At 42.7% G+C, this 24,951-nt stretch overlaps 1 protein-coding gene and 1 pseudogene across 1 annotated transcript; one reads left to right on the top strand and one right to left on the bottom strand.

Moving 5' to 3' along the window:
• UBB (ubiquitin B) lies at nt 1-1,860 on the bottom strand. The gene is made up of 2 exons (XM_036278362.1): nt 1,728-1,860; nt 1-840 (listed from the first exon to the last, which is right to left on the bottom strand). The coding sequence occupies exon 2, from the start codon at nt 832-834 to the stop codon at nt 145-147; it is 690 nt and encodes a 229-aa protein (XP_036134255.1). The 5' UTR covers nt 835-840; nt 1,728-1,860; the 3' UTR covers nt 1-144.
• Nucleotides 1,861-16,364: 14,504 nt separating this feature from the next.
• On the top strand, nt 16,365-17,007 carry LOC118641222 (annotated as a pseudogene).
• Nucleotides 17,008-24,951: the final 7,944 nt, after the last annotated feature.

The following is a 24,951-nucleotide window of genomic DNA, read 5'->3' as shown; positions in this document are numbered from 1 at the left end:
TATGCTACCATGCAACGAAAACTTTATTAACATTTTGAACAGATTCAGTTATTACTGAAACTGGTAATTTCTAAACTTAAATTGGGGCAAATGGTTAGAATGCAGGGTAGTGCCATCACTGGGCACTAGGAATGCAAAACTGAATTAACAGCCACCCCTCAGACGGAGGACCAGGTGCAGGGTGGACTCTTTCTGGATGTTGTAGTCAGAAAGAGTGCGCCCATCTTCCAGCTGCTTGCCCGCAAAGATGAGCCTCTGCTGGTCAGGGGGGATGCCTTCCTTATCCTGGATCTTGGCCTTCACATTCTCAATGGTGTCACTGGGCTCCACCTCCAGGGTGATGGTCTTGCCAGTCAGGGTCTTCACAAAGATCTGCATACCACCCCTCAGACGGAGGACCAGGTGTAGGGTGGACTCTTTCTGGATGTTGTAGTCAGAAAGAGTGCGGCCATCTTCCAGCTGCTTGCCTGCAAAGATGAGCCTCTGCTGGTCAGGGGGGATGCCTTCCTTATCCTGAATCTTGGCCTTCACATTCTCAATGGTATCACTGGGCTCCACCTCCAGAGTGATGGTCTTGCCGGTCAGGGTCTTCACAAAGATCTGCATACCACCCCTCAGACGGAGTACCAGGTGCAGGGTGGACTCTTTCTGGATGTTGTAGTCAGAAAGAGTGCGGCCATCTTCCAGCTGCTTGCCCGCAAAGATGAGCCTCTGCTGGTCAGGGGGGATGCCTTCCTTATCCTGAATCTTGGCCTTCACATTCTCAATGGTATCACTGGGCTCCACCTCCAGAGTGATGGTCTTGCCGGTCAAGGTCTTCACAAAGATTTGCATTTTGACCTACAGAGTTCAAAAGGCATAAACCTTGTGTATCATTTCAGAATCTTTACATTTATTAACTTCTATATCTAATTAATTCTTCAAAATTGAGTTTACTCTTCCAAAACGCCTTCAACCATGTACATCTCTCACGAACCTCCAATTTTTACTAGACAAGCTGTATTAGTCATCAAATACAAAATACCTTTTTTGAAAAACTTAATCCTTATCCGGGGATATGTTAATGATTTTGAGAGAAGGGGGAGAGAGGGAGAAAAAGGCATCGATGTGAGAGAGAGACATTGAGAAAAACTTTAAGAGCCCTGACCCGGAAATGAACCCGCGCAACCTTTTTCCTGGTGTGCGGGAAGGCACGCCAACGAGGGCCAATTACAAAATTCACTTATCAAGGCTTCAACCTACACTGGCTGAAAAATCAAAACTGCTCTGTACAGTTACCATCTAGGACTTTCTTCCTTAACTAACGCCAACAATTCTCCCAAAACTTAAGCATAGAACGTAAAATAAAATAAAACCCCACAAGACACGGAAAATAAAAAATTCCTGCGTAAAAGGAACGACACCTTCTACGTTGCGACTCGAAATTAAAAGGTATCTAGAAGCCACATGACCTTTTCTTCGCCTTCCCCCCCTGAAAGAGACACGATGGCACCTCCATCGGTTGAGCGTCGGTTGGGCTCTCGGCGCGCGCGCCTTCCACCTCCGCTCCCTACAGGTAAACGAGGCCCACCCTTCCGGAAACGCCAGGCGCCGCGGCGCCGCGGCAGCTCGCCCAGCCCTCCCCCCACCCTCTCACGGAGGCCCACCACCACCAAGAATTGGCCAGTTTCATCTCACTGAGGTTCCCTGTGCACCCCTCCCAGGCCTCGAAGGCTGCGGGCCAATACCTGGTAGTGAATACGAAAAGACTGCAAGTCCAATCACGTCGAGTCACTCCACAGACCAGGAACAGACAGCCGACACCACCCGCCGCTTCTGAATGTTCCGGCTCGGCGGGGCTGAGATTTATGCAACGTCTGTGGCTGACTCACACTTCTACGTAGCCGCGGTGTCCATACGCCGCTGAAAGTAGTTCACTTGGCCCCACCTCCCGCGACGCAGTCAGGCCCTTCCCCTACGCCCCAAATTCCTCAGATCCGGGAAAAAGGATCCTAAAAATTCAGCTCCCCTCTTTCTGGGCTATCCTTCGCCTCCTTTAGGAAAACGTAGAAAAGTCATCAGGCGGATGAATTCGAGTTGCGGGAACCTGCCTCGAAAGCTCTGGAAACTTCCTTGCGGCGCCGGCGCTGATTGGTGAGACGCGAGACGGCGAGGCCGGCGGTGATTGGTCAGGGACGCGGCGGCTCGGCTGTTGCTGGGCTCCCGGCTGGGAGAGCAGACATTGTTAAGTGACCGAGTGCGCGTGCGCCGCAGAGGCGCGCCTTCGAGAGAGAAGGGTGTTTCCGGCCGGGGGTCGGGGAGGGTTTCTCCGTTCCTGCCTCCATATACCAAATTCCAAACCTCAAAGTCTCGTTTTTGGTGATTAAGAGCAGGAAGCAGGCGGGTCCGCGCCGTCTTTCACGGGAAGGCCGCTCGGCTCCCGGTTCGGAGATAGAGTGGGGCGGCGCGGCCGGTAGCTATTTTTCCTCGTGTCTACTGTGAACCACAAGCCCACTTCCCGAGATCTGAAAAGCGCGCCCCTCCCACCACACTGGCGGGTTTTCATTCTTGCTCTTGGTTGCGGAGCTTTACCCATGCTTCCACACAGGTGGAGTGCTTTCGTCGCGCCGGATCCTCACAAGGGCTCCAGGGGCGTCTGTGGATCCGGACTGCCGTAGAGGCCCCCTCGCGCGCCCCAGCCCTCCCGGCCTTCAGGTGCCGCGGGGTAGGCTCGCACCTGGCTCGGAAAAACCCGCTGGTCCTGGCCCTCCTTGCTCTTGCTCTAAATTCTGCTGAGAAAAAGAGAAAGACAGGCTAGGGACCGGAAACCCTCCTCAAGAGACGGAATTCGTGTACGAGGAAGTAGCTAATAGTTCTACCATTAGTGTGTGCGTTGTTCAGGCGACACTAAGGGCCAGGTTAACCAGCTAGGTAGGACCAGCTTGTGGGCTCCCTGGGTGTGGTCACTAGTGTCGCTAGCAGATAACTAGGGGAAGGTGAGTGAGGCAGATGTTTGCTTCTGGTGGCCACGAGGCCCTGTGTCTGAGTCACAGGGGTGGGGGTGTAAATACACCCGCAAATGGCTGTCAGGCAATACCGACCTTCCTAAAAACTGCTTTTAGTTTAAAGAACTGCTTTAGTATAATTAGTTAGATATCACTTTTAGAAAGGCTCGCTAGTCATTAAATGACATTTCTAAGCTCAACATTAAGAAACGATGTTCATCAATATATAATACAGACAGGTATATGAGTTAACACCTAGACAGCGTTAAGTAAAATTTACCAAAACTTGGTAAGATCTGCTTACTTGAATAATCAGTAGCTAGAAGTAAATTTTCTTTAAAATAATTTAAAATGTTTATTTTACAAAGTAGGAATGTTCATTTTTGTCAACCCTGCAATGAGCCTGAGCAGCATCTCCTGAGTCATACTTGTTGACTGGTAGGTAGAAGGATCTAGAGTGAAGACTCATGATTAATAATGATGATTTTGTTGGGAGTTCTAGCAGTTGCCAGAAGTCATCCACTTTTGCCCAAGTGTGTCACTTGGTGACCTCATCAAAGCAAAATGTTTTCAGAAGGAAGGCATGTGCTGCCCAGGAGGAATTTTTTGTGGTATGTTTATAAATGAAATAAAATATTATTTTTGGTGATAAATTGTGAATTGTAACTTGTAAGCAAACTAAAGAATAGAATACAAGATGGCAAAGATCTGGAATTTGGCAATCACTCACAATATTTGGCATTATGCTCAAATGTTTGTTCAGTGAAGTGCAATTTTTCCTTTTGTTCAACTGGAAAAAAAACCCTCACAACTTTAAGAAAGCCTTAGGGCCTACAGTACAAAGCAGAAAGATAGTACTTAATCTCCACAGGCAAATAGTTTTTGCCCAGGCAGTTCCTTTGAAAGAAACAAAGAGGAATTGATTCTGAGATTCTAAATTATTTTACTTGACTAGATGTCTTTTTTTTTTTATCCTCACCTGAACACATTTTTAAATTTATCTTCAGATAGAACGGAGGGAAGAAGAGAGAGAGAAACATCGGCTAGTCACCACCCACATGACCTCAACAGGGGCTGGGGACAAACCACAAGGGAGGTACTGCCCTTAGCAGAAACCAGACCCGGGACTCTCCAGTACACAGGCTGATGCTCTAACCACTTAGCAAACCAGCCAGGGCTGACTAGATGTCTTTTAATAAAAATCTGTGGGCCCGGCCAGTGTGGCTCAGTGATTGAGCGTCGACCCATCCACCAAGAGGTTGCTGGTTTGATTCCCGGTCAGGGCACATGCCCAGGTTGTGGGGCCCGATCCCCAGTGAGAGCCATGCAGGTGGAAGCCAATCGATGTTTTCTCTCATCAATGTTTCTCTCTCCCTCTCCCTTCCTCTCTCTCTCTAAAAAAAATTTGTGGGGAAACTGTGGTTCTAATCAGAAATTCACAATTGTCTTGACATTATCAATTGATATTTAATATATGGAGTTAGTTTGTGGTTTGTCATTTCCTCATTTGTCTGCTTATCTCAACAGAATTATGAGACCCCTGATTAATTACCAACAAATTAGAAACTTTAATTTTGAATGACCGAATGAACACAGAGCAAAATTCTATATTGTTTTTATATTGGGCCTCAGAATTATAGAAATCTATCCATTAAAAGGTAGCTATTTAAAAATGTTTTATTATGGCCCTGGCCGGTTTGGCTCAGCGGTTAGAGCGTCGGCCTGCGGTCCTGAGAGACCCGGGTTCGGTTCCTGCTAAGGGCATGTACCTCGGTTGCAGTTTGTCCCCGGCCCTGGTCGATTGTGCGGGTGGCAGCCACTCGATGTGTGCCTTTCACATCGATGTTTCTCTCTCTCTCTCTGTTCCTTTCTCTCCCCCCCCCCCCCCCCCCCCCCCCCCGCTCTACCTGAACAAAAAATGGAAAAATGTCCTCGGGTGAGGATAAAAAAAAAAAATGTTTTATTATGAAATATTATGAGACCTGGAGATAGAACAAGCACCATGAGCTCTGGCAGGTGTGCTTAAGTGGTTAGAGCATCGGCCAGCACATCAGGGTGGAGGGTCCTAGTCAAGGGTAAGTACCTGCGTTGCAGGTTCAATGCCCTAGCTGGGTTGGGGCTAGTGTGAGAGGCAACCAATCCATGTGTCTCTCTTACACTGATGTTTCTCTCTCTCCCCACCCCTTCCCTTCCACTGTCTCTCAAAGTCAATGGAAGAAATATCCTTGGATGAGGATTAAAAAAAATAAAAACAAAAACACCATAAAATCACTACTCAACTTTATGAAAACTTAACATTTTGCTATTTTACTTCAGCTTAAAAATGTTTTAGTGTAGTGAAAAATGCAATATAAAACTTACCAGTATTAAGCGTACAGTTCATCCTGGCCGGTGTGGCTCAGTGGTTGAGCTTTGATCCATGCACCAAGAGGTCGCCAGTTTGATTACCCGTCAGGGCACATGCCCAGGTTGTGGGCCAAATCCCCAGTGGGGGGCATGCAGGAGGCGGCCAATCGATGTTCTCTCTCATTGATGTTCTCTCTCATTGATGTTTCTCTCTCTCCCTCTCTAAAAAAAAAAAAAAAAAAAAAGTGTACAGTTCAGTATGTGTTAACTATAGTCACATTGTTTATCTCTGGAACTTTTTCATCTTGCAAAACTGAAACTCTATACCACTGAACCAAGACTCCCCATTTATCCCTTCCCCCAGCTCCTGATAATCACCATCTACTTTCTTTTTTAATGATTTTGTTTTGTTTTGTTAATCCTCACCCAAGGATATTTTTTTCATTGATATTTAGAGAGAGTGGAAAAGAGAGAGAAAGAAACATTAATGTGAGAGAGATACATTGATCGGTTACCTCCTGTACGAACCCTGACCTGGCCAGGGATTGAACCTGCAACCCAGGTATGTGCCCTTGACTGGGAGTCAAACACAAAACCCTTTGGTTTTGGGATAATGCTCTAACCACTGACCCACACCATCCAGGGCTGTTTCTATGATTTCGACTACTTTAGATAAGTTGTTTAAGTAGAATCATACAATATTTGTCTTCTTGTGACTGGTTTATTTCTCTTAGCCTAATGTCTTCAAGGTTCATCCATGCATTTGACAAAATTTCCTTCTTTTTAAAGACTGACTAATATTATATTTATTAGTCACCCCATGTTGACTATATATATATATACACCCCATGTTGTGTTAGCGGTTCATGTCTTTATGGATATTTGGGTTGCTTTCATCTTTTGACTATTGTGAGTAATGCTGCAATGAACATGGGTGTGAAAATATCTCTTTAAGAGTCTTCTTTAAGTTCTTTCGGATTTATACTCAGAAATGAATTAATTCTATTTTTAGTGTTTTTAGGAATCTCCATACTGTTTTACATAGCAGCTGTACCATTTTACATTTTCAACAACAATGCACAAAGTGTTCCAATTCTCCAGTTTCTTACCCACACTTGTTACTTTCTGGTTTTTCAAAATATTTTTAAAAAATATATTGATTTTAGAGCAAGAAGTGGGGAGAGAGAGAAATATCAATTTGTTGTTTCACTTATTTATGCATTCATTGGTTGGTTCTTGTGTGTGCCCTGACCAGGGATTGAACCTGAAACCTTGGCATATTGTGACGAGGCTCTAATCAACTAGCTGCCTGGCCGGGGCTTACTTTCTTTTTTTAACTAATTAATTATTATTTTGTAAAATATTTTTTTATTGATTTTTTAGAGAGAGATAGAAACATTGATCGGCTGCCTCTTGCACCCCGCCTACTGGGGATCAAGCCCCCAATCTGGGCTTGTGCCCTGACTGAAAATTGAACTGGGACCTCTCAGTCCATGGGACGATGCTCAATCCATTGAGCCACACCAGCCTGGCTGGTTTTTTTTTGTTTTGTTTTTTTACAGTGGCCATCCTTGAGTGTGGGGTGATATCTCAGTGAGGTATTTTTATTTATTTATTTATTTAGTTTTAATTTTTTTTTCTTTATTGATTTTTAGAGAGAGAGGAAGGGAGAAGGAGAGAGAGTTAGAAACATTGATGAGAGAAAACATCAATTGGCCACCTCCTGCATGCCCCCCATTGGGGATTGGGCCCACAACTTGGGCATGTGCCCTGATCGGGAATCGAATCGCTTGGTGCATGGGTTGATGCTCAACCAGTGAGCCACACTGCCTGGGCAATGAGATATTTTTAAAAATTTATCTTTATTGTGGAAAGTATTGCAGATGCCCTCCCCCCCCCCCCCATTTTTTTCCCATTGACCTCCTCATCCCTCTTCCCACCCCTCTCCTGCATTCCCCACACTATTGTCTGTGTCCATTGGTTATGCATATATGCATATAAGTTCTTTGGTTTATCTCTTCCCACATCTCCCCTTCCCTCCCATGTTTGTTAGTCTAACAACCAATTTGTACTTCTTAATCCCTTTACCTTTTTCACCCATCCCCCCCAACCCCCTCTCATTTGGCAATCATCAAAAAGTTCTCTGTATCTATGAGTCTGTTTCTGTTCTGCTTGTTCATTTGGTTTGTAGATTCAGTTGTTGGTAGATATGTATTTTATTGTTCATATTTTTTATCTTCAAGAAGATCCTTTAACATTTCATATAATATGGGTTTGGTAGTGATGAACTCCTTTAGTTTTTTCTTGCTTTACACAGCAGCTGTACCATTTTACATTCTCAACAGCAATGCACAAAGTGTTCCAATTGTCCAATTCCTCACCAACATTTGTTACTTTATGTTTTTTAAAAAATATTTTTTAGAATTTATTGATTTTAGAGAGAGAAATATCAGTTTATTGTTCCACTTATTTATCCATCTATAAATAATGCATGTTTATGAATATGCTCTTTATATGTCCATTGATTCTAAATGGTAGCTTTGCAGGATAGAGTAACCTTGGTTGTAGGTCCTTGCTTTTCATCACTTTGAATATTTCATGCCAGTGACCTCTTGGTGCATGGGATGACGCTCAACCCACTGAGCCACACTGGCTGGGTGGAATTTTCTTCCTTTTAAAAGTTAAATAATATTTCATTGTATATATGTATGTATGTATATACAACATTTTGTTTATCCATTCATCTGCGATGGCTCTTGGGTTGATTCTTTCTTTTGACTATGGTGTACAATAGTGCTATGAATGTAGGTGTACACATGTATGTTAGAGGCCCTGCTTTCAAATCTTTTGATATACCCACAAGGGGAGTTGCTTGATCATATGGTAATTCTATTTTTAATTTTGTTTGAAGAACCACCATACTGTTTTACATAGCAGCTATACCATTTTACCTTCCCACCAACAATAAAAGCATTCATATATATCCTTGTATACATGTGTAAGAATGTTTCTAGGAAATGTACCTATGAATGGAATTGTGGAAAATATCTGAAATTTGACTAAACTTTGCCAAATTGCTTTCCAAAGTGATTGTACTAACTTACAATCCCACCAGCAATGTAGAATTCTCCCAGTTCTATTGCTTCAGCAGCACTGAGTCTTGACAGACTTAAAAATTTTTGCAAATCAGATGGAAAGATTTCTTTTAGGGGAAAAATTTTTTTACAAAGTCCCCTTCAGTTTACTTTATAAATATGAGCCTACTTGTTTTCAGAAGGGATTTAACTGTAAGTATGGAGATTCTTGTTGAGGCAGGCCTGACAGTGGGTAATTTCGGCCATCAGAATTCCACTGGCATGAGCATCTAAAGAACCTCTTGGGAAGAATGTGTGAGAGGCAGTGAAATGGGGGTAGGAATAAATAATGGGTTAGCCGCTACAAACAAATTATTTCCCTGTCTGTAAAGAAAAAATGTGGACCAGGTGTCATCCTCCTTTGCCAAATTGAGTCTTAAATTGAGGTAAATCACTTGGCACTTAATAGATGTTGAGCAAATATCATTTCCATTCCTCACTCTGCCTTTTTGCTTAGTCCCCTTTAGAACTGGCCTTTGAAAAACTGGTATTTTATTTTTCCAATACATATCTAAGGAAGTATCAAACCTAGACAGTGGACTAAGAAAATGAGGCTTGCTGTATCAATTTCCCAACTTGTTAGAAAATTATGTTAGATATCCAGAACTGACAAGGCAATAGTAACTATTATTTGCTTGAATAAATTAATTTTGTACCGTTTCCTTAGACTTAAAGGAATTATTATTCTTTTCTAATTTAACTTATTCTGAGATTTAAATGACACTTTAAACTTTTATTTATTATGTCTAATATTTGCTGTCAAGGGAAGGAACAGAATAGACAAAAGATGTATATGGTTTTATAAGCCAATGTGTTATTTTTGTTGGCTGTGTCATATTTAAACATAGATTTATTATGGGAGCTGTCCTGAAAGCAGCTCTTTGACCTCCTCTCATCAGAGGAATTGGTTAGTATATCTTCTAATACATAATACAATCTCTGATACATTAGAAATGCAGAGAATTATTAAGCCAACCTTTATATTAATCAGTTCTCAGTATGTATTTACGACAAATGGTTTATAATTGATTATCATAATTTTTTCCAAGCAACTATTATTGGGCACTGTATACTTATTTATTTATTTATTTTATTAATTAATTTATTTATTTTTGTTACAGATGTTTCTCCTCCCCCCACTAGTTCCCCCCTCCCCTCCCTTCTCGCCCTGTCCCCAGCTTTTTTGTCTATGTCCATTGTTCATGCATACATGCATATAAGTTCTGTGGTTTGTCTCTCCCCCACCACACCCTCTTCTGGGGATTGTCTGTCTGTACACTACTTCCATGTCTCTGGGACTACCCCATTCCTCAGACTGTTATGTTCATTAAATTCCACAAATAAGTGAGATCATATGATATTTGTCTTTCTCTGTTTGGCTTGTTTCGCTTAGGATGACACTCTCCAGATCCCTCCATGTCGTCTCAAAGGATAAGAGATCTTTCTTTCTTACAGCTGCATAGTACTCCATTGTATACATGTACCACAGCTTTTTTATCCACTCATCTATTGATAGACACTTGGGCTGTTTCCAGATCTTAGTGCTGCTATGAACATGGGGGTACATATATTCTTTCTGATTGGTGTTTCAGGTTTCTTAGGGTTTATTCCTAGAAGTGAGATCACTGGGTCAAATGGAAGTTCAATTTCTAATTTTTTGAGGTAACACCATAGTGTTTTCCATAGTGGCTGCACCAGTCTGCATTCCCACCAGCAGTGTACTAGAGTCCACTTTTCTCCACAGCCTCAGCAACACTTGTTGTTTGATGCTTTGTTGATGGTGGCCATTCTGACAGGTGTGAGGTGATACCTCATTGTTGTTTTAATTTGCATCTCTCTGATGATTAGTGATGTTGAGCATTTCTTCATATGTCTCTTAGCCATTTGTATGTCCTGTTTGGAGAGGTCTATTTAGTTCTTCTGCCCATTTTTTAATTGGGTTCTTTGTCTTTCTTTTGTTGAGTTGTATGCACACTCTATATATACTCGAGATTAACCCCTTATCTGATATATCATTGGCAATTATGCTCTCCCATACAGTGTGTTGCCTTTCCATTTTGATGGTTGATTCTTTTGCTGTGCAGAAGCTTTTAGTTTGATGAGTCCCATGTGTTCATTTTCTCCTTTGTTTCCGTTGCCTTAGGTGATGTATCAGTGAAAATTCTGCTGCATATGATGTCTGAAATTTTGTTGCCTACATTTTCTTCTAGGATTTTCATGGTTTCATGAGTCACATTTAAATCTTTTATCCATTTTGAGTTTATTGTTGTGTAGGGAGTAAGTTGATGGTCTAGTTTCTTTTCTTTTTTTTTTTTTTTGCATTTAGCTATCCAATTTTCCCAACACCATTTATTAAAGAGGCTGTCTTTACTCCACTCTGTGCTCTTGCCACCTTTGTCAAATATTAATTGAGCATATTGCCTTGGGTCCATTTCTGGGTTCTCTGTTCTGTTCCACTGGTCTATATGCCTGTTCTTGTGCCAGTACCAAGCTGTTTTGATTACAGTGGCTTTGTAGTATAACCTGAAATCTGGTAATGTGACCCTGCCGCCATCTTCTCCGGCACTGTATACTCTTGATATTTGAATCCTGAGCCAAGAGAAAGATACTAGATCTGCTTGCTAATTCATTCACCCAGCAGACATTTGTTGAATAACTTCTGGGTGTGGGAGGCATTGGGATTGCTGACTGGGACAGGACATGGACCTCACTCAAGAGAGTCATGGTCTTAGCACCAGTAAGTAGGTTGTTATGAGGACTGAGAGTGTCAACTCAAAGAGTTGGTGGAGGATTTGGTGAGTTTATTTGTGCCATGAGTTAAGAAGAAAGTCTGGCATGTAGGGAGTACTTGATAAATGCTTGTCATTAGTTACTATTATCAATCTTGAAAGGCAAAAAAACCACTTAGTAGTTAAAGTACAAACTGGACAGTCTTGGTTGAAATTCTGACTCTACTGTTTACTCAATGTGTAACTGTGGGTGAATTACTTCTCTGGGCCTCAGTTTCTTCATCTATATTGCAGAGAATAGTAACAATGTTTAGCTTATCAAGAGTTTTTGAGGATTAAATGAACCTTCCTCATAAGGTTGAATTTATACAGGTTAAGTGCTTAGAACAATATTGGGATGATAGAAAGCACCCAGTAACTATTAGCTATATAAAAAAGAAGTACATAAAGACTTCTGTGGAGGCACTGAGAAGGAATGAACAGTCTAGCTGCCTGGAGGAGGCTAGGAGAGGAACCCAAAAGTTTCAATGAAAGTATTATTTAGAAACCCAGTCGCAAGGAGGAGTAGGATTGTCCTGGATGAGGGAGCAGGTGAAAAACGAGAATGCATGGCGTGTTGAGGAATAGTGAGTAGCTGTGCATGTCTGGGATTTAGGGTGGCTGCATGTTGGCATGTGGTTTAGGAAGTAAGGCCGGAGAAGTAGGCAGAGCTCAACTTATCAGGAACCTCACTACCTGCAGCCATACTGACCATCCCAGCTTTTTCCCATTTCTGGATCTTTGCACTTGATGTTTCCTTTGCCTAGACCTCTTCCCATGGCCACTCTGTCTCACATTTTTGGCAACATAGATGTCACCTCAGAAAGGCCTTCTTTGACATCCACCTCTACTCTAGGACTCAATCAAAGCACCCTGGTTTTCTCTCTCTCTCTCCCTCTCTCTTTCTTTCTTTCTCTCTCTCTTTCTTTTTTTCCCCGCCCTGGTTATTTCTTTAACAACAATTTCATGTTTATCACATCCATGATTATATTGCTTATGCAGTTGTTTATCTCCATCTCCTTCACGAGAATATAAATTCCATGAAGGTACAGGCCATGTCTCTCTGGTTTATCACTATACCTCCACTTACTTAGCCAGGTATGCATACTTAGCCAGGTTGCATAGAGCCTGGTATGTAATCAGCACTTAGTAAATATTTGCTGAAAGAATGAATAACTAATGAAGGATCTGCCTTGCTCTGCTAAGGACCTTAGATTGTTCCAGTAGGTGTTCTACATAGGAATGTCATGATTAGATTGTTATTGTAGAATGATAACTTGGTGACATCATAGCAGGTGAATAAAAGGGGGATGAGATTAGAGACCAGATCTCCAGAGATGGTAGCAGGATAAGATGAGCATCTGTAAGTGACTAGGTCAACAAAATTCAACATTCCTAAAGGAAACAGAAGGAAAGAACTCATAAAATAAAATAAAAACAGAGCACTGTTTACTGGTATTTGGTCCTTGTTTAAAAAAATACCCAAGGCCCTGGCTGGGTAGCTCAGTTGGTTGGAGCATCGTCCCCAATACACCAAGGTTTCAGGTTTGATCCCTGGTCAGGTCACATCCCAGAATCAACCAACAAATGCATAAATAAGTGGAACAAGTTGATCTCTCTCTCATTAATAAATTTTTTTTAGAAAAAGACCCAAGACAACTGACTTAAAAGTATATAACAAAATGAAAGAAAAGCGGATGGGGAATTTATAACAAAAGGAGAGGAAAAATGAGAAAATGAAGTTGGAAGTGAGATTAGTATTTTAAATGTTAGCTTTGAAGTCTGTTCTTTTGCTAGAGATGGGCCATAAATCTACATTTTGGTGTTTTATTTTGTTTTTCTCAGCCATCATGGAAAGAGATACAATCAATTACACGATAAATTTGTGTGATTAAAAAAATTGTAGTATGTCCATACAATGGAATAAAAACAATAAAAATAAATGATCTATCAATATCTGTTTTGAGGTTTTAATTTTGTTTTAAATAACGAAACCAAATGTTCATTATTAGATGTCTATTGAGGTTAGGACTGAAAACAGAAACAGCCATGGCCCACTAAACTATACCTATTAGTTCCTAAACAAACTGGAATAAGAATACAAATAAGAAAAAAATATATATATATACACATATGTGTGTGTGTTTATAATCTATCTATCTATCTGTCTATCTATCGATAGACAGATAGATAGATAGATTCATTAAAAAGTTGATTGAGACAGTGAAAATGATACAGCATGTGCTCGGTTGTCTGAGTCAATTGTATTACAATTAAAATTAAAATTACTGTATGTATGGACTGTAGGCCTATGTATTTGAGCACCCCCGCAAATCCTTCAACACTAGGTGTAACTGCTTGACCATTCCTTGTGTGTGGGCAATAACTTTTTTCCAAAAATCGGGTGTGGTGAAACCAAGCCAATCAGAGCGTGCTATTCACTGATTGGCTCTCCTATCCTCTTTCTATCCTGGTCACTGATTGGCTCAGCCTCCTGCAAGTTCGTTTCTCTCACACAGGCTTCTACATCGCTATTCATTGGAAGCATCTTTGCTCTTGTAAGTGCTTGCGATTTCTGAGAACTTTTATCTAAGCTCCACGATGGCTCCTAAATGTGCTGCTTCTTCTGAGCCTTCTGATGATGAAACTAAGCGCTGGAGGAAGATGCTTACCATCCAGGAAAAGGTGAAACTCTTGGATATGATCAAAGATGGCAAGAAAATCGTGGAGGTTGCCTGCCATTATCACTTGAATGAGTCTACCGTTCACTCTATCCGTAAAGATGAAAAGAACATCTGTGCAACAACTACTGTCTCTTTCAACAAGGAAGCAAAGTGCGTCGTGACAAGTCATAATACGTTCATAGTGTAAACAGAGTCTGCCTTAGCCATTTGGATCAGTGACAGCTGCAAGAGAAACATTCCGTTGGATTCGCTGGTGATCCAGGAGAAGACGAGGCAACTCTATCAGCACTTTACAGTGGACAAACCTCAACCAGGACCCTCTTCTGCAACGTTCATGGATTTCACAGCGAGCAAGGGTTGGTTCGAGAAGTTCCAGAAGAGGTATCATCTGAAGAGTGTCGTTCTCCACGGAGAAGCTGCCTCTGCTCACCAGCCTGCAGCAGAGGACTACGTGAACAACACGTTTCAGAAGATCCTTGAGGAGGGCAAGTATCACCCAGAACAGGTGTTCAGTATGGATGAAACAGGACTGTTCTGAAAAAGAATGCCTTCCTGGACATTCATTTTCAAGGATGAGGCCAAGGTCCGTGGCTTCAAGGCGTGTAAGGATCGCGTGACTATCGTTATGTGTGGAAATGCTGAGGGATTTTTGCTCAAGCCTGCCCTTATCTACAAGGCCAAGAACCCTAGGGCCCTGAAGAATAAAAACAAGAACCGCTGACAGTGCATTGGATGCACAACGACAAGGGCTGGATCACAAAGCAGCTGTCATCGGACTGGTTCCACGAGTGCTTCATCCCCCCAAGTCAAACTATCTCGCAGAGAAGGGACCTAAGTTTAATGTCCTTCTCCTCATGGACAGTGCTGGAGGTCATGCACAAGACCTATCCTATGACGGTGTGTGGATTGAGTTCCTTCTTCCCAACACCACTTTGCTGATCCAGCCCATGGATCAAGGCGTTATTTATGTGTTCAAGGTGCTCTACACGTGAAATACCCTGCAGCACCTTGTCGAAGGCATGGACCTTGAGAAGAACTTCTTGCTGAAGGAGTACTGGTGGCAGTATACTATCACAACCTGTCTGAAGAACATCCGGGCCGCATTGAAGGACATAAAGATGGAGGCTGTGAAGGCCAACTGGAAGACGTGGCCTGAAATTGTCCACGATTACAGAGGATTCACCCCAGAGGATATAAGCAACTCGGCAGTGGATCAGGCAGTTAGGCTAGCCCGGATGCTGGGAGGAGAAGGTTTCCCACCATGACATGGATGAGCTGCTGGAGACACATTCAGATTCCTTACCTGAAGAGGATCTGGTGGAGATGAGTAAGTCTGCATGTAAGGAGGAGGAAGAGCAGCCAGAGGTTCCTGGGGGTCAGGAGGAGGAAGTTGACCTTACACTTGAGCATCTCTCATAAGTCGTGAGAACTATTAAGGTAGTACAGGACATGACTGATGAATGGGACCCACAAATGATGCATGCATTGCGGTTCCAGAATGCACTTGATGGAGCGATAGAACCCTGCAAAAGCCTCCTCTCGCATATAAAAACAGCGCCAGCAACTGCCTATCACAATGTTCTTCAGCCGCGCACCCAGACACCCACTGCCCACTCCTAGTGCTCCTTCAGCAGAAGATGACGACATACCTGCTGAAGATACTGCACCACCTGAAGACTCTCCTACTGAGATTGTGCCTTCAGAGGAGCAGTAACCTTGCTCTTCTTTGCTGTGCCGTACATCTCTTCATCTTCATCGCTTCATCAAATAAGTTGCACTATTTTCATAGGTTAATGATTGTGCGTAAGAACTGTGTGTGTGTAATTAAATGTACAATAATAGTAATATGATATTTGTAACATCTAATGTCTTATTTTCTCTTATTTTGTATAATATATTGGATAATATGAGTGTAATGGTGACTAAAGGGTGTTATTTCATGTCTAGAGGGCTCTAATAATATTAAAAAACATATTTAGAAGGTCATAAACAGGTTTTTTATGCTCTAAGTGCGAAAATATTTGATTTATAAATAAAGAATTCTACTTCACGGAAAGTCATTTATCATGGTAGAGTCTGGAACTGATTAACCACGACAAATGAGGGCTAACTATATATATGGTTTTTAATCCCCAAATGGGAAACACAATGTTTATGGATTGAAGTACTCAATTTTGTTAAGGTGGCAATTCTCCCTAAATTGATTAGATTTGATGCAGTCCTTAAAATCCCAACAGTTAAAAAAAAAATAGGAATTGATAAGCTGATCAAAATTTATATGGACATGGGAAGGACCTAGAATAACCAAAGCTATTCTTTGAAACAAAATAAAGAAAATTGGATATTGACATGATTTAAACATACTGTAAAGACACACTGATCAAAACCATGTGGGGAGATATCATCCCTCCACCTCTGCAAGGGCTGTGGCTGTTGGACTGGCCATGGATGATAGATACCCTGTTCCAGCTGAAGTGTACAGTGACCCACCCGGAGAAACTGGCCAGGAAGGTGGAGATGGACTCAAAGGTGGAGCAGGCTAAGGTGAAGAAGGCCCCACAGCAGAAGAACATGGAGGGTGCCCATTTGTACATGGAAAATGTTGTCCGCAACAAGAATGAAGGTGTGAACTGGCTCCACATGGCATCCCCGTATGGATGCAGTGGCTTCCAAGGTGCAGACAGCTGTGACCGTGAAGGGGGTGACCAAGAACATGGTACAGGTGATCAAAGCCCTGGACTGAGCTCTGAGCAGCATGGTCTTGCATAAAGTGTATGTGGACAGGTTCTAGCAGCAGTTGCAGAACCTGAACGTGCACACCTTGGTGATGGAGGACTCCATGAACTCAGCCACTACATTGACCGTGCTGCAGGAGCAGGTGGACAGTTTCATTGTACAGATCAAAGAGGAGAACGGCCTGGAGGTCCTCAACCAGCTCAGTCAGCTGCCTTAGGGCCTGTCTACTGTGGGTGAGAGCAGCCAGGAGGACCAGCTGGCATGGCAGGTTGGATGCCCTGAGGAATTAGGTGCCGCCTCAGGGTACTGCCTTTCAGACTGGCACTTGTGCCCATGCATCTCACCTTTGTGCTAACCCTGCAGCAGCCGTCAGCCCTCACTGCTCCCAGCATCTCTTGCCTGCCAGGCCTAGAACCCTCCTGTCCTCTTAGGCTGAGTGGTGGGTGAGTTTGCACAAACTTCTGACTTTTATGTGTTATTTCTAAAACTTTGGGCCAAGCAGCTGGAGGATCAGCAGGCTCCCTTCTGTGATCCACTCTGACAGGACACTGTGCTGCTGGCTGCCAGCCAGTGGGGGTTGGGGTCCCCTGTTACCAAGTGGTACCTGGAGCCCTCCCAGCAGTGAGCAAGAGCTTCCCCACCCCTTGGAAAGACATGAGCCCAGGCAATGGCCCCAGGATATGTGGAGGATGCCTTCGAGGGCCACCCAGCAAACATTCCCCCTCAGCCTTTGCAGAATGTCCCAAGGTGTTGTCCTGTCCCCTCCAGCCTGGACCTGTGCTCCTGCCAACTGGCTGAGTCCCTTAGGAATGCCTGGCTCCAAGTCCAAGCATGCCCCTCTTGGGGCATGTCATCAGTCTGCTGCTGCTTCTGGAGGGCCCCTGGGTATATGACCCCTTGGAGCCCAGTCTGTGCCAGGCCCTTCCTGATCAAGGAGCAGGCAGCCACACTGTCACATCTCCTGGCACTAAACTGCAGTGCCTCCCCACTGATGGCCCCTCCTGCCTTGTGCTCACACTGTTGACCCTGGAAGCCAGACTGGCTGATAGGATCCTGCTGCGTGGCCAGCTGTGCCCATGGGTCCAGGACAGATGACCTGCTGGGCTGGCCTAGAGATGGGCTGCGCTTTCTGTTCTTCACGTTCCTGAAGTTTGTTTTCTTGAGGCTGTTTGGTTTGGTTTTGAGGGTTTTTTGTTTGTTTCTTTGGGGTTTGTTTTATTTTTTGCTGAAGTAGAAAGAGTGAGCCACAGAGGGGGAGAGTTGGGTCTGTTCCCTCCTGGATGTGAGCTGGTGGGAGCTGCGTGTGTGGTGATTGCCAACCAGGCCAGCTCTATGTACAGCTGACCACTTGACCAGCCCTTCCCAGAGGCTCCAGCTGTCCAGTCTGTGCTCACACTGATGGCTCTTGTGAACAGAAACATTGGAGAGCTTCACCTTGACATCTGCATTTGTTTCTTCCTGGATTTGGGAGCCCATGGGTGTTCTATTGCAATGAGTAGTGTTGGGGAAGCCATGGCAGCAGTGGGCTATGGGGTGAGACCCAAGAGTCGGGACAGGGATGCTTTCTGGATTTTCCCCTGCTATACTGACCTCATCTGACTCCCTTGCAGTGGCCCCTCAGAGTGCCCATGTGCTGGGGGTTCAGGGAAGGTTTTAGGTGTCCTGAACCCAGTTAGGGGAGAGGTTTTGGCTCATGAAAGGGCAGTGGATGTATGTGCCCTTTTCCTAAAATGCTGTTTTAAGTAAATAAATTGATCACTGAAAACAAACAAAAACAACAGTGTGGTGCTGGCATATGGATAGACATGCAGGTCAACATAACACAATATAGTCCAGAAATAAACCTCATTTATTAACAACTGATTTTTACTACAGGTACCATGGAAAGTCAATGGGTAAAGGATAGTCTTAAATGAATGGTGCTTGAGCAATTGGATATCCATATGCAAAATGAATAATAAACTTAGACCGTTGTCACATACCATACAAAAAAAAAACAAACAATTCAAGATGGATCATAAATTAAATAGATTGAAAACTATAAATCTTCTAAATGAAAACATAGAAGAACATTTTTGTGATCTTGGGCTAGGCAGAGACTTCTTAATTATGACACACAAATGTAATCCATAAAAGAAAATATTGATAAATTTGAATGAATTAAATTCAATCTGCTCAAACCCTCAGAGAGAAATAAGAGGAATGAGATATTTGCAAATAAGACTAAAGTCATTTGGTGCTTAAATACTATTCTCCCTGTGAAATCTTCAAGGATTGTGGCCAGTTTGAATGGGGTTTTTATAATAATAAATAAGCACTAGCCAGATATTTCTAAGACAGCTGTGGCTACATGTACCAACTCAGATATCTTGCCTTGTTTTTTTCAAAAGCCTCTCCATCATTTGTCTGGTGTTCTTTCATTCAACAAATTTATTAAGTGCCTACTATGTTCCATGCACAAACCAAGGCTCTGAGGATATAACAGTAAACAAGACAGACAGAGTTTCTGGTTCATGAGCTTACTTACAAATAGACAAAAACAAAAACAAACTTTAACATGTTAGATAGTAGTGAGTACTATGGAGAAAAATAAAACAATGGCTAGAGAGATTTGCTGCAGCTACTTTATATAGAATGATGACCTATTTGAAAAGGTGATTTTTTGAGCAAAGACTTGCTTAAAGTGAGGGAGCCTGTCATGCAAATACAGAATAGGGTGTGGAGACAGATTCCAGCAAAAATACAACTGGAAGAAAGTGTGGGGAGCTAAGGACTATAAGGGCTGGTGTGATTGGAGCACAGAGGAAGAGAGAATAGTGGGAGATGAGCTGGGAGTGGGAGAAGAACAGTTCATGTGTGGATTGGTCTATAGGCCATGGTAAAGATGCTCCAACCTCTGAGCCAAACCAGCCAAGGCAACATTATTTATTTTTTTATTGTGTATACAATCTAACAATGTACTGTGATTTTGTGATTTATCGTAAGAAATTGGTCTTAGTCCCCATTCCTGTCACAGAGCTCCTCTAACCCTTGGAATTTTCTAAGTGGTCAGAGTGATACAGATGTCTTTCATTATTCTTAACAAGCTCCTTTCAACCACCCAAGTGTTTGTTAATGAGGTGACCTATGGAAAACCCCTAACTTTGGGGCTAATTGCCATGGAAACCAGCTTTGATTAGAAGTTTGGAAATTGCTCCCTGGCCAGTTTGCTCAGTGGTTAGAGCATCGGCCCACAGACCAGAGAGTCCTGGGTTCGATTCCTGCTACGGGCATGTACCTCGGTTGCAGTTTGTTCTCGGCCCTGGTTGGGGTCGTGTGGGTGGCAAACACTCGATGTGTTTCTCTCACATCGATGTTTCCCTCTCTCTCTTCCTCCTATCCTCCCTTCCGCTCTATCTGAAGATAAATGTAAGAATGCCCTCCGGTGAGGATAATAAAAAAAGAAGTTTGGAAATTTCAGCCCTACTCTCCCATCTCTGGTGAGGGGAGAGGGTCTGGAGGATGAATTAATCCTCAGTGGCCAATAATTTCATCGATCATGCCTACGTAATGAAGCCACCACAAAAATCTCTAAAGTATGGGGTTCAGAGAGCTTCCAGTTGGTGAACACGTGGAGGTGGGAGAGTGGCATGTCCAGAGAGGGCATCGAAGTTCTGCACCCCTTCCCACATACCTTGCCCTGTGCATCTCTTCCATCTGGCTTATACCTTTGTAATAAACCTCCAATCTAGTTAAGTAAACTGGTTTTTTTGAGTTCTGTGAGTCAATTCAACAAATTAATCAAGTCCCAGGAAGGATCATGAGAATCTCTGATTTATAGCCAAGTTAGTCTGAACCTGGACTTATTGGCATCTGAAGGCTGGGGGCAGTCATGTTAACTCCAGGTAGATGGTATCAGAATAAGTTGTGGGACACCTAGCTGGTGTTGAAGAATTGCTTGGTATGGGAAAACCCTACCCACATCTGGTGTCAGAAGTAGTGAAGTATTGAAAATAGAGAAAAAACATGGAAGAGTATTTACTGTTAAATTACCTTGTCATTTTTACCCCTTTAAGTGTTTCTACCAAGAGAGCAGTCTATGAGTTGGTCTGTCACAGGCTTTTGTACTTACAGCAAGACTGTAATAAAACTTTGGCATGTGCTCATAATTAATTGTCTGAAAAAACTGAAAACACTTTATATGGTAGAGAATCCCTTGCACATGTGCATCAGGATATATAAGCAAGAATGTTTATATCAGCATTGTTCATAATAGCAAAAACTGTAAACATATATAACTATCAAAGTGGAATGTCCATATTATGGAATACTATGCAACCATGAACACATATCAATTTCAACTGTATCAACATGGATGAATCACAGATAGTCTTAGAAGAATGCATACAGTATTTATTTATAGAGAAGTAAAAAAAGACAAGAGTCAATAACATGATTTAGATATACATATATGTGTGGTGAAGTCAAGATGGTGGTTAACTCTTGGAGGCAGGGAGGAGCATGTCAGGAAACCTCAGAGAAATTGATAAATCTGCATTCCTTAATCTACTTGGATATTCTTTTTATTATTATTTGAATTCTACATTTTTTATATTAGTTAACATAATGCAGAGTTAAAAAATAGCTCTTGCTGTTATGAGAGAGTAGACTGGGAGGAGGGGGAAGTAGAAGCAGAGAGCACAGTTGGGAGGCTTTATCCTCACCTTAGGATATATCATTCTTTTATTGATTTTTAGAGAGAGAGAGGAAGGAAGGGAGGGAGGGAGGGAGAGAGAGAGAGAGAGAGAGAGAGAGAGAGAGAGAGAGAAAGACACATCTATGTGAGAAATAAACATCAATCAGTTGCCTCCTGCACACCCTGACCGGGGATCAAACACTCAACCTAGGTATGTGCCCTGACTGGATATTGAACTGGCAAACTTTTGGTGTATGGGACGACACTCCAACCAACTGAGCCACCATGCCAGAGCCCAGATGGGAGGCTTTTGTGTAGCTGCAACTGGTGAGTGCAATGGAGCTGGGAAGAAGTCAGGGCCTTTCCCTTTGGCATGAGCAGGGGCGCCTGATAAAGCGAGTTAGTTATTTATACTCATCCTCAATTTCCTCATCAGAAAAATGTGGACAGTAATAGTGCCTACCTTGTTGTGAGGATTATTAGACAAGGTATTCGAAGTGCCTCTCAGCACAGTGCCTGGCTTAATAAGAACTCTGGACTACCATATAGGCTGCTTTAGAGAAGGGATCTTTTACTAACTCACTCAGAATCATCCGTCAGCTTGCCCTGTCCTGTGTGTGCTAGCTTGTGCCTGCCCTGAATCAGCACAAAAGTTAATGGTGCCCCTACAAATGCTCAAAAAACAGAATTTACCCCCAGCATGTTGGTAGGAGTGATGTTATTAAGATAAATAATATCTATAGAGGAAGAAATTAGGCCTGTCACATACATAAGCTGAGAAATTTGGGTGCTCCCCCTATGGTTGAGAGAGTACAATGAGGCCAGCCCACCCTAACTTCTGTCAAATGCTTTCCCCACTTTCATAGCTGGAGTCTCCACAGGCCTCTCAAGTCTGAGGATACAAGACGGTGCTCTTAAGGACCTCAACTCAGCCCTGGCCGGTTTAGCTCGGTGGCAGAGCATAGCCCGTGGACCAATGAGTCCCAGGTTCGATTCCAGACAAGGGCACATACCTCCGTTGCGGTTTGTCCCTGGCCCTGGTTGGGTCGTGTGGGAGGCAACCAGTCGATGTGTCCCTCCCACGTCGATGTTTCTCTCTCTACCAGAAGATAAGTAGAAAAATATCCTCGGGGGAGGATTTAAAAAAAAAAGACCTTAACTCCTTCTTGTTGCTCCTACAAGGTCTGTGTGACACAGGGACTCCTGCCCTCTGGTGGTCAATGTGGATTCTGCACATTTCCAGGAGCTAAACACAGAATTCTGTCTGTTGGGGAGTAATACAGTAAACCCATGATTTTGCAGACCTCGATTTCATAGACTTTGGATTTAACGGACAAAATTTGCAGTCTGTTCGTCATATGTGAAAATTAACACCCTGTTAATTTAAAAATACTTTTTTTTTTTTTTTTTATCCTCACCCGAGGATATTTTTCCATTTTTTGTACAGATAGAGAAGAAGAGAGAGAGAGAGAGAAACATCGATGTGAAAGGGACACATTGAGTGGCTGCCACCCGCAAGACCAACCAGGGCCGGGGACAAACTGCAACCGAGGTACATGCCCTTAGCGGGAACCGAACCCGGGTCTCTCCGGACCGCAGGCTGACGCTCTAACCGCTGAGCCAAACTGGCCAGGGCTAAAAATACTTTTAATCAAGATTGCTTATAATTAAATTTACAGGTTTTTAGTTGTTAATCCAGTTATTTTAAACAAATTTTAATGAATAGGCCATATATTGGAAAAAACACTGTAGTAATTTCACTGACATAAATAAATATTATATATCTACAATTATAGTCTACATCTTTAAATCCAAGAGTCACCACTTCTAAACAATGTTTTGTGAATGATTAGCACACGATTACACATATCACATGGCGTGAATTTCTGCAGCAGTTTTAATGCCTACCAGCAATGTTCCCACATGCACTAAATCACACCCCAGCTTTGTGCATTTGTTTAGTCTTGGTGACTGGTGGATGCACGCATTTACTAGACCTATTCAGTATAAATTTAAAAAAATATTTTATTGACTTTTAGACAGAGATAGAAACATTTATGAGAGAGACACATCGATCGGCTGCCTCCTGCATGCCCCCAACTGGGGATCGAGCCTGCAACCTAGGCATGTGCCCTGACTACAAATCGAATCAGCATCAGCTTGGTCCATGGGTTGATGCTCAACCGCTGAGCCACACCGGCTGGGCTATTTAGTATAAATTTAAGATTACAGTAGTACATATAGAAAACTTTCTGTGAAATTAAGCTTTTTATACATACTTAATTTTAATTACATAAATGAGGCTACATAAGTAAAAACAGGTTAACTAATTTGTCAGTTTTTTTTTTTTAACATACATGTTCAAAAAACCTACTTTATTATATAATGGACTTTTGGCTTTAACGGACACTCCCTCACCTGAATTAGTCTGTTATATTGAGGTTTTACTGTACCAAGTACTATTCATCTCAAGCAGAGACAAATAATATCTGAAAAGGATATTTGCATAGGAAGGCATCGTTATTTACTCTCCTATGCTTCCATATTCCAAATCATGGAAATGTATACAGCAGTGCTTTGTGTTGCATGCAGTTGAATCGGCTCCAGCTTCTGGTAACTCCATGAATGAGTGATGTCCACAGTGTCCTGTCCTCACAGCCCTGCTCAGCTCCTATAGACTCAATCCTATGGCTTCCTTTATGAAGTCAACCCATCTCATATTTGGTCTTCATCTTTTCCTGCTGCCTTCTACTTTCCCAACATTATTGTCTTTTCCAAAGAGCCCTACTCTCTCTCTCTCATGATGTACCTGTAGTAAGAGAGCTTCAGTTTTTTTTTTTGTTTTTTTTAAATTTTATTGATTTTAGAGAGAGAGGAAGAGGGCAGAGAGAGAGAGAGAGAAAGAGAGAGAGAGAAACATCTATTTGTTGTTCCACTTATTTATGCATTCATTGGATGATTCTTGTATGTATGCAATCTTGGCATATCCAGACAACAGTCTAACCAACTGAGCTACTTGGCCAAGACAGTTTGGTCATTTTTCTCTCTAGCAATGTTTCAGGCTTAATTTGCTCTAGGACCTGAGGCAGGATAGAAAGAAGTTAAGAAAACTTCTGACAAGTGGAATGAGGAAGTAGGAGTGCACACCTCAGGCCAATAAGCCAGTAGGTCTTCTCATCAGAGCCCCCTCCTCCATGCATGATCAAAGGAAAAACAGCCTGTGGAAGGAAACTCCTGCTGTGGTCACAGAAGTCAAAACGAGGACTGGCTAAAACCAGATACATTCAAGATGAGGAAAAATTGACCAGAGACCAACCTCCAAACTCCGTATCCCATCATTATAATGAAAACTGACACCATAGGTAGAGGGAGGGCTGAGGAGGATCAAAGTCATGACACTTCCTGAACAAGCCATATTAGAAACAAGACCCCTCTCCCAACCAGAAGGCAGAGCCAGAATTTGATGCCACAAAGTAGAGAAACAATGTCCTTGGAAACACATAAAATCCCAAGAACTGCCCTGGCCGGTTTGGCTCAGCGGTTGGAGTGTCGGCCTGCGGTCCTGAGAGACCCGGGTTCGGTTCCCGCTGGGGGCGCGTGTCTCGGTTGCAGTTTGTCCCCGGC

Source organism: Molossus molossus, unplaced genomic scaffold (genome assembly GCF_014108415.1).
Source record: "Molossus molossus isolate mMolMol1 unplaced genomic scaffold, mMolMol1.p scaffold_m16_p_27, whole genome shotgun sequence".
NCBI lineage: Eukaryota > Metazoa > Chordata > Mammalia > Chiroptera > Molossidae > Molossus > Molossus molossus.
This window is presented reverse-complemented; position numbering and strand designations above follow the sequence as displayed.

Excerpts from the sequence above, each read along its gene's own strand:
- UBB (XM_036278362.1), bottom strand. The coding sequence starts at position 834 with ATGCAAATCTTTGTGAAGACCTTGACCGGCAAGACCATCACTCTGGAG.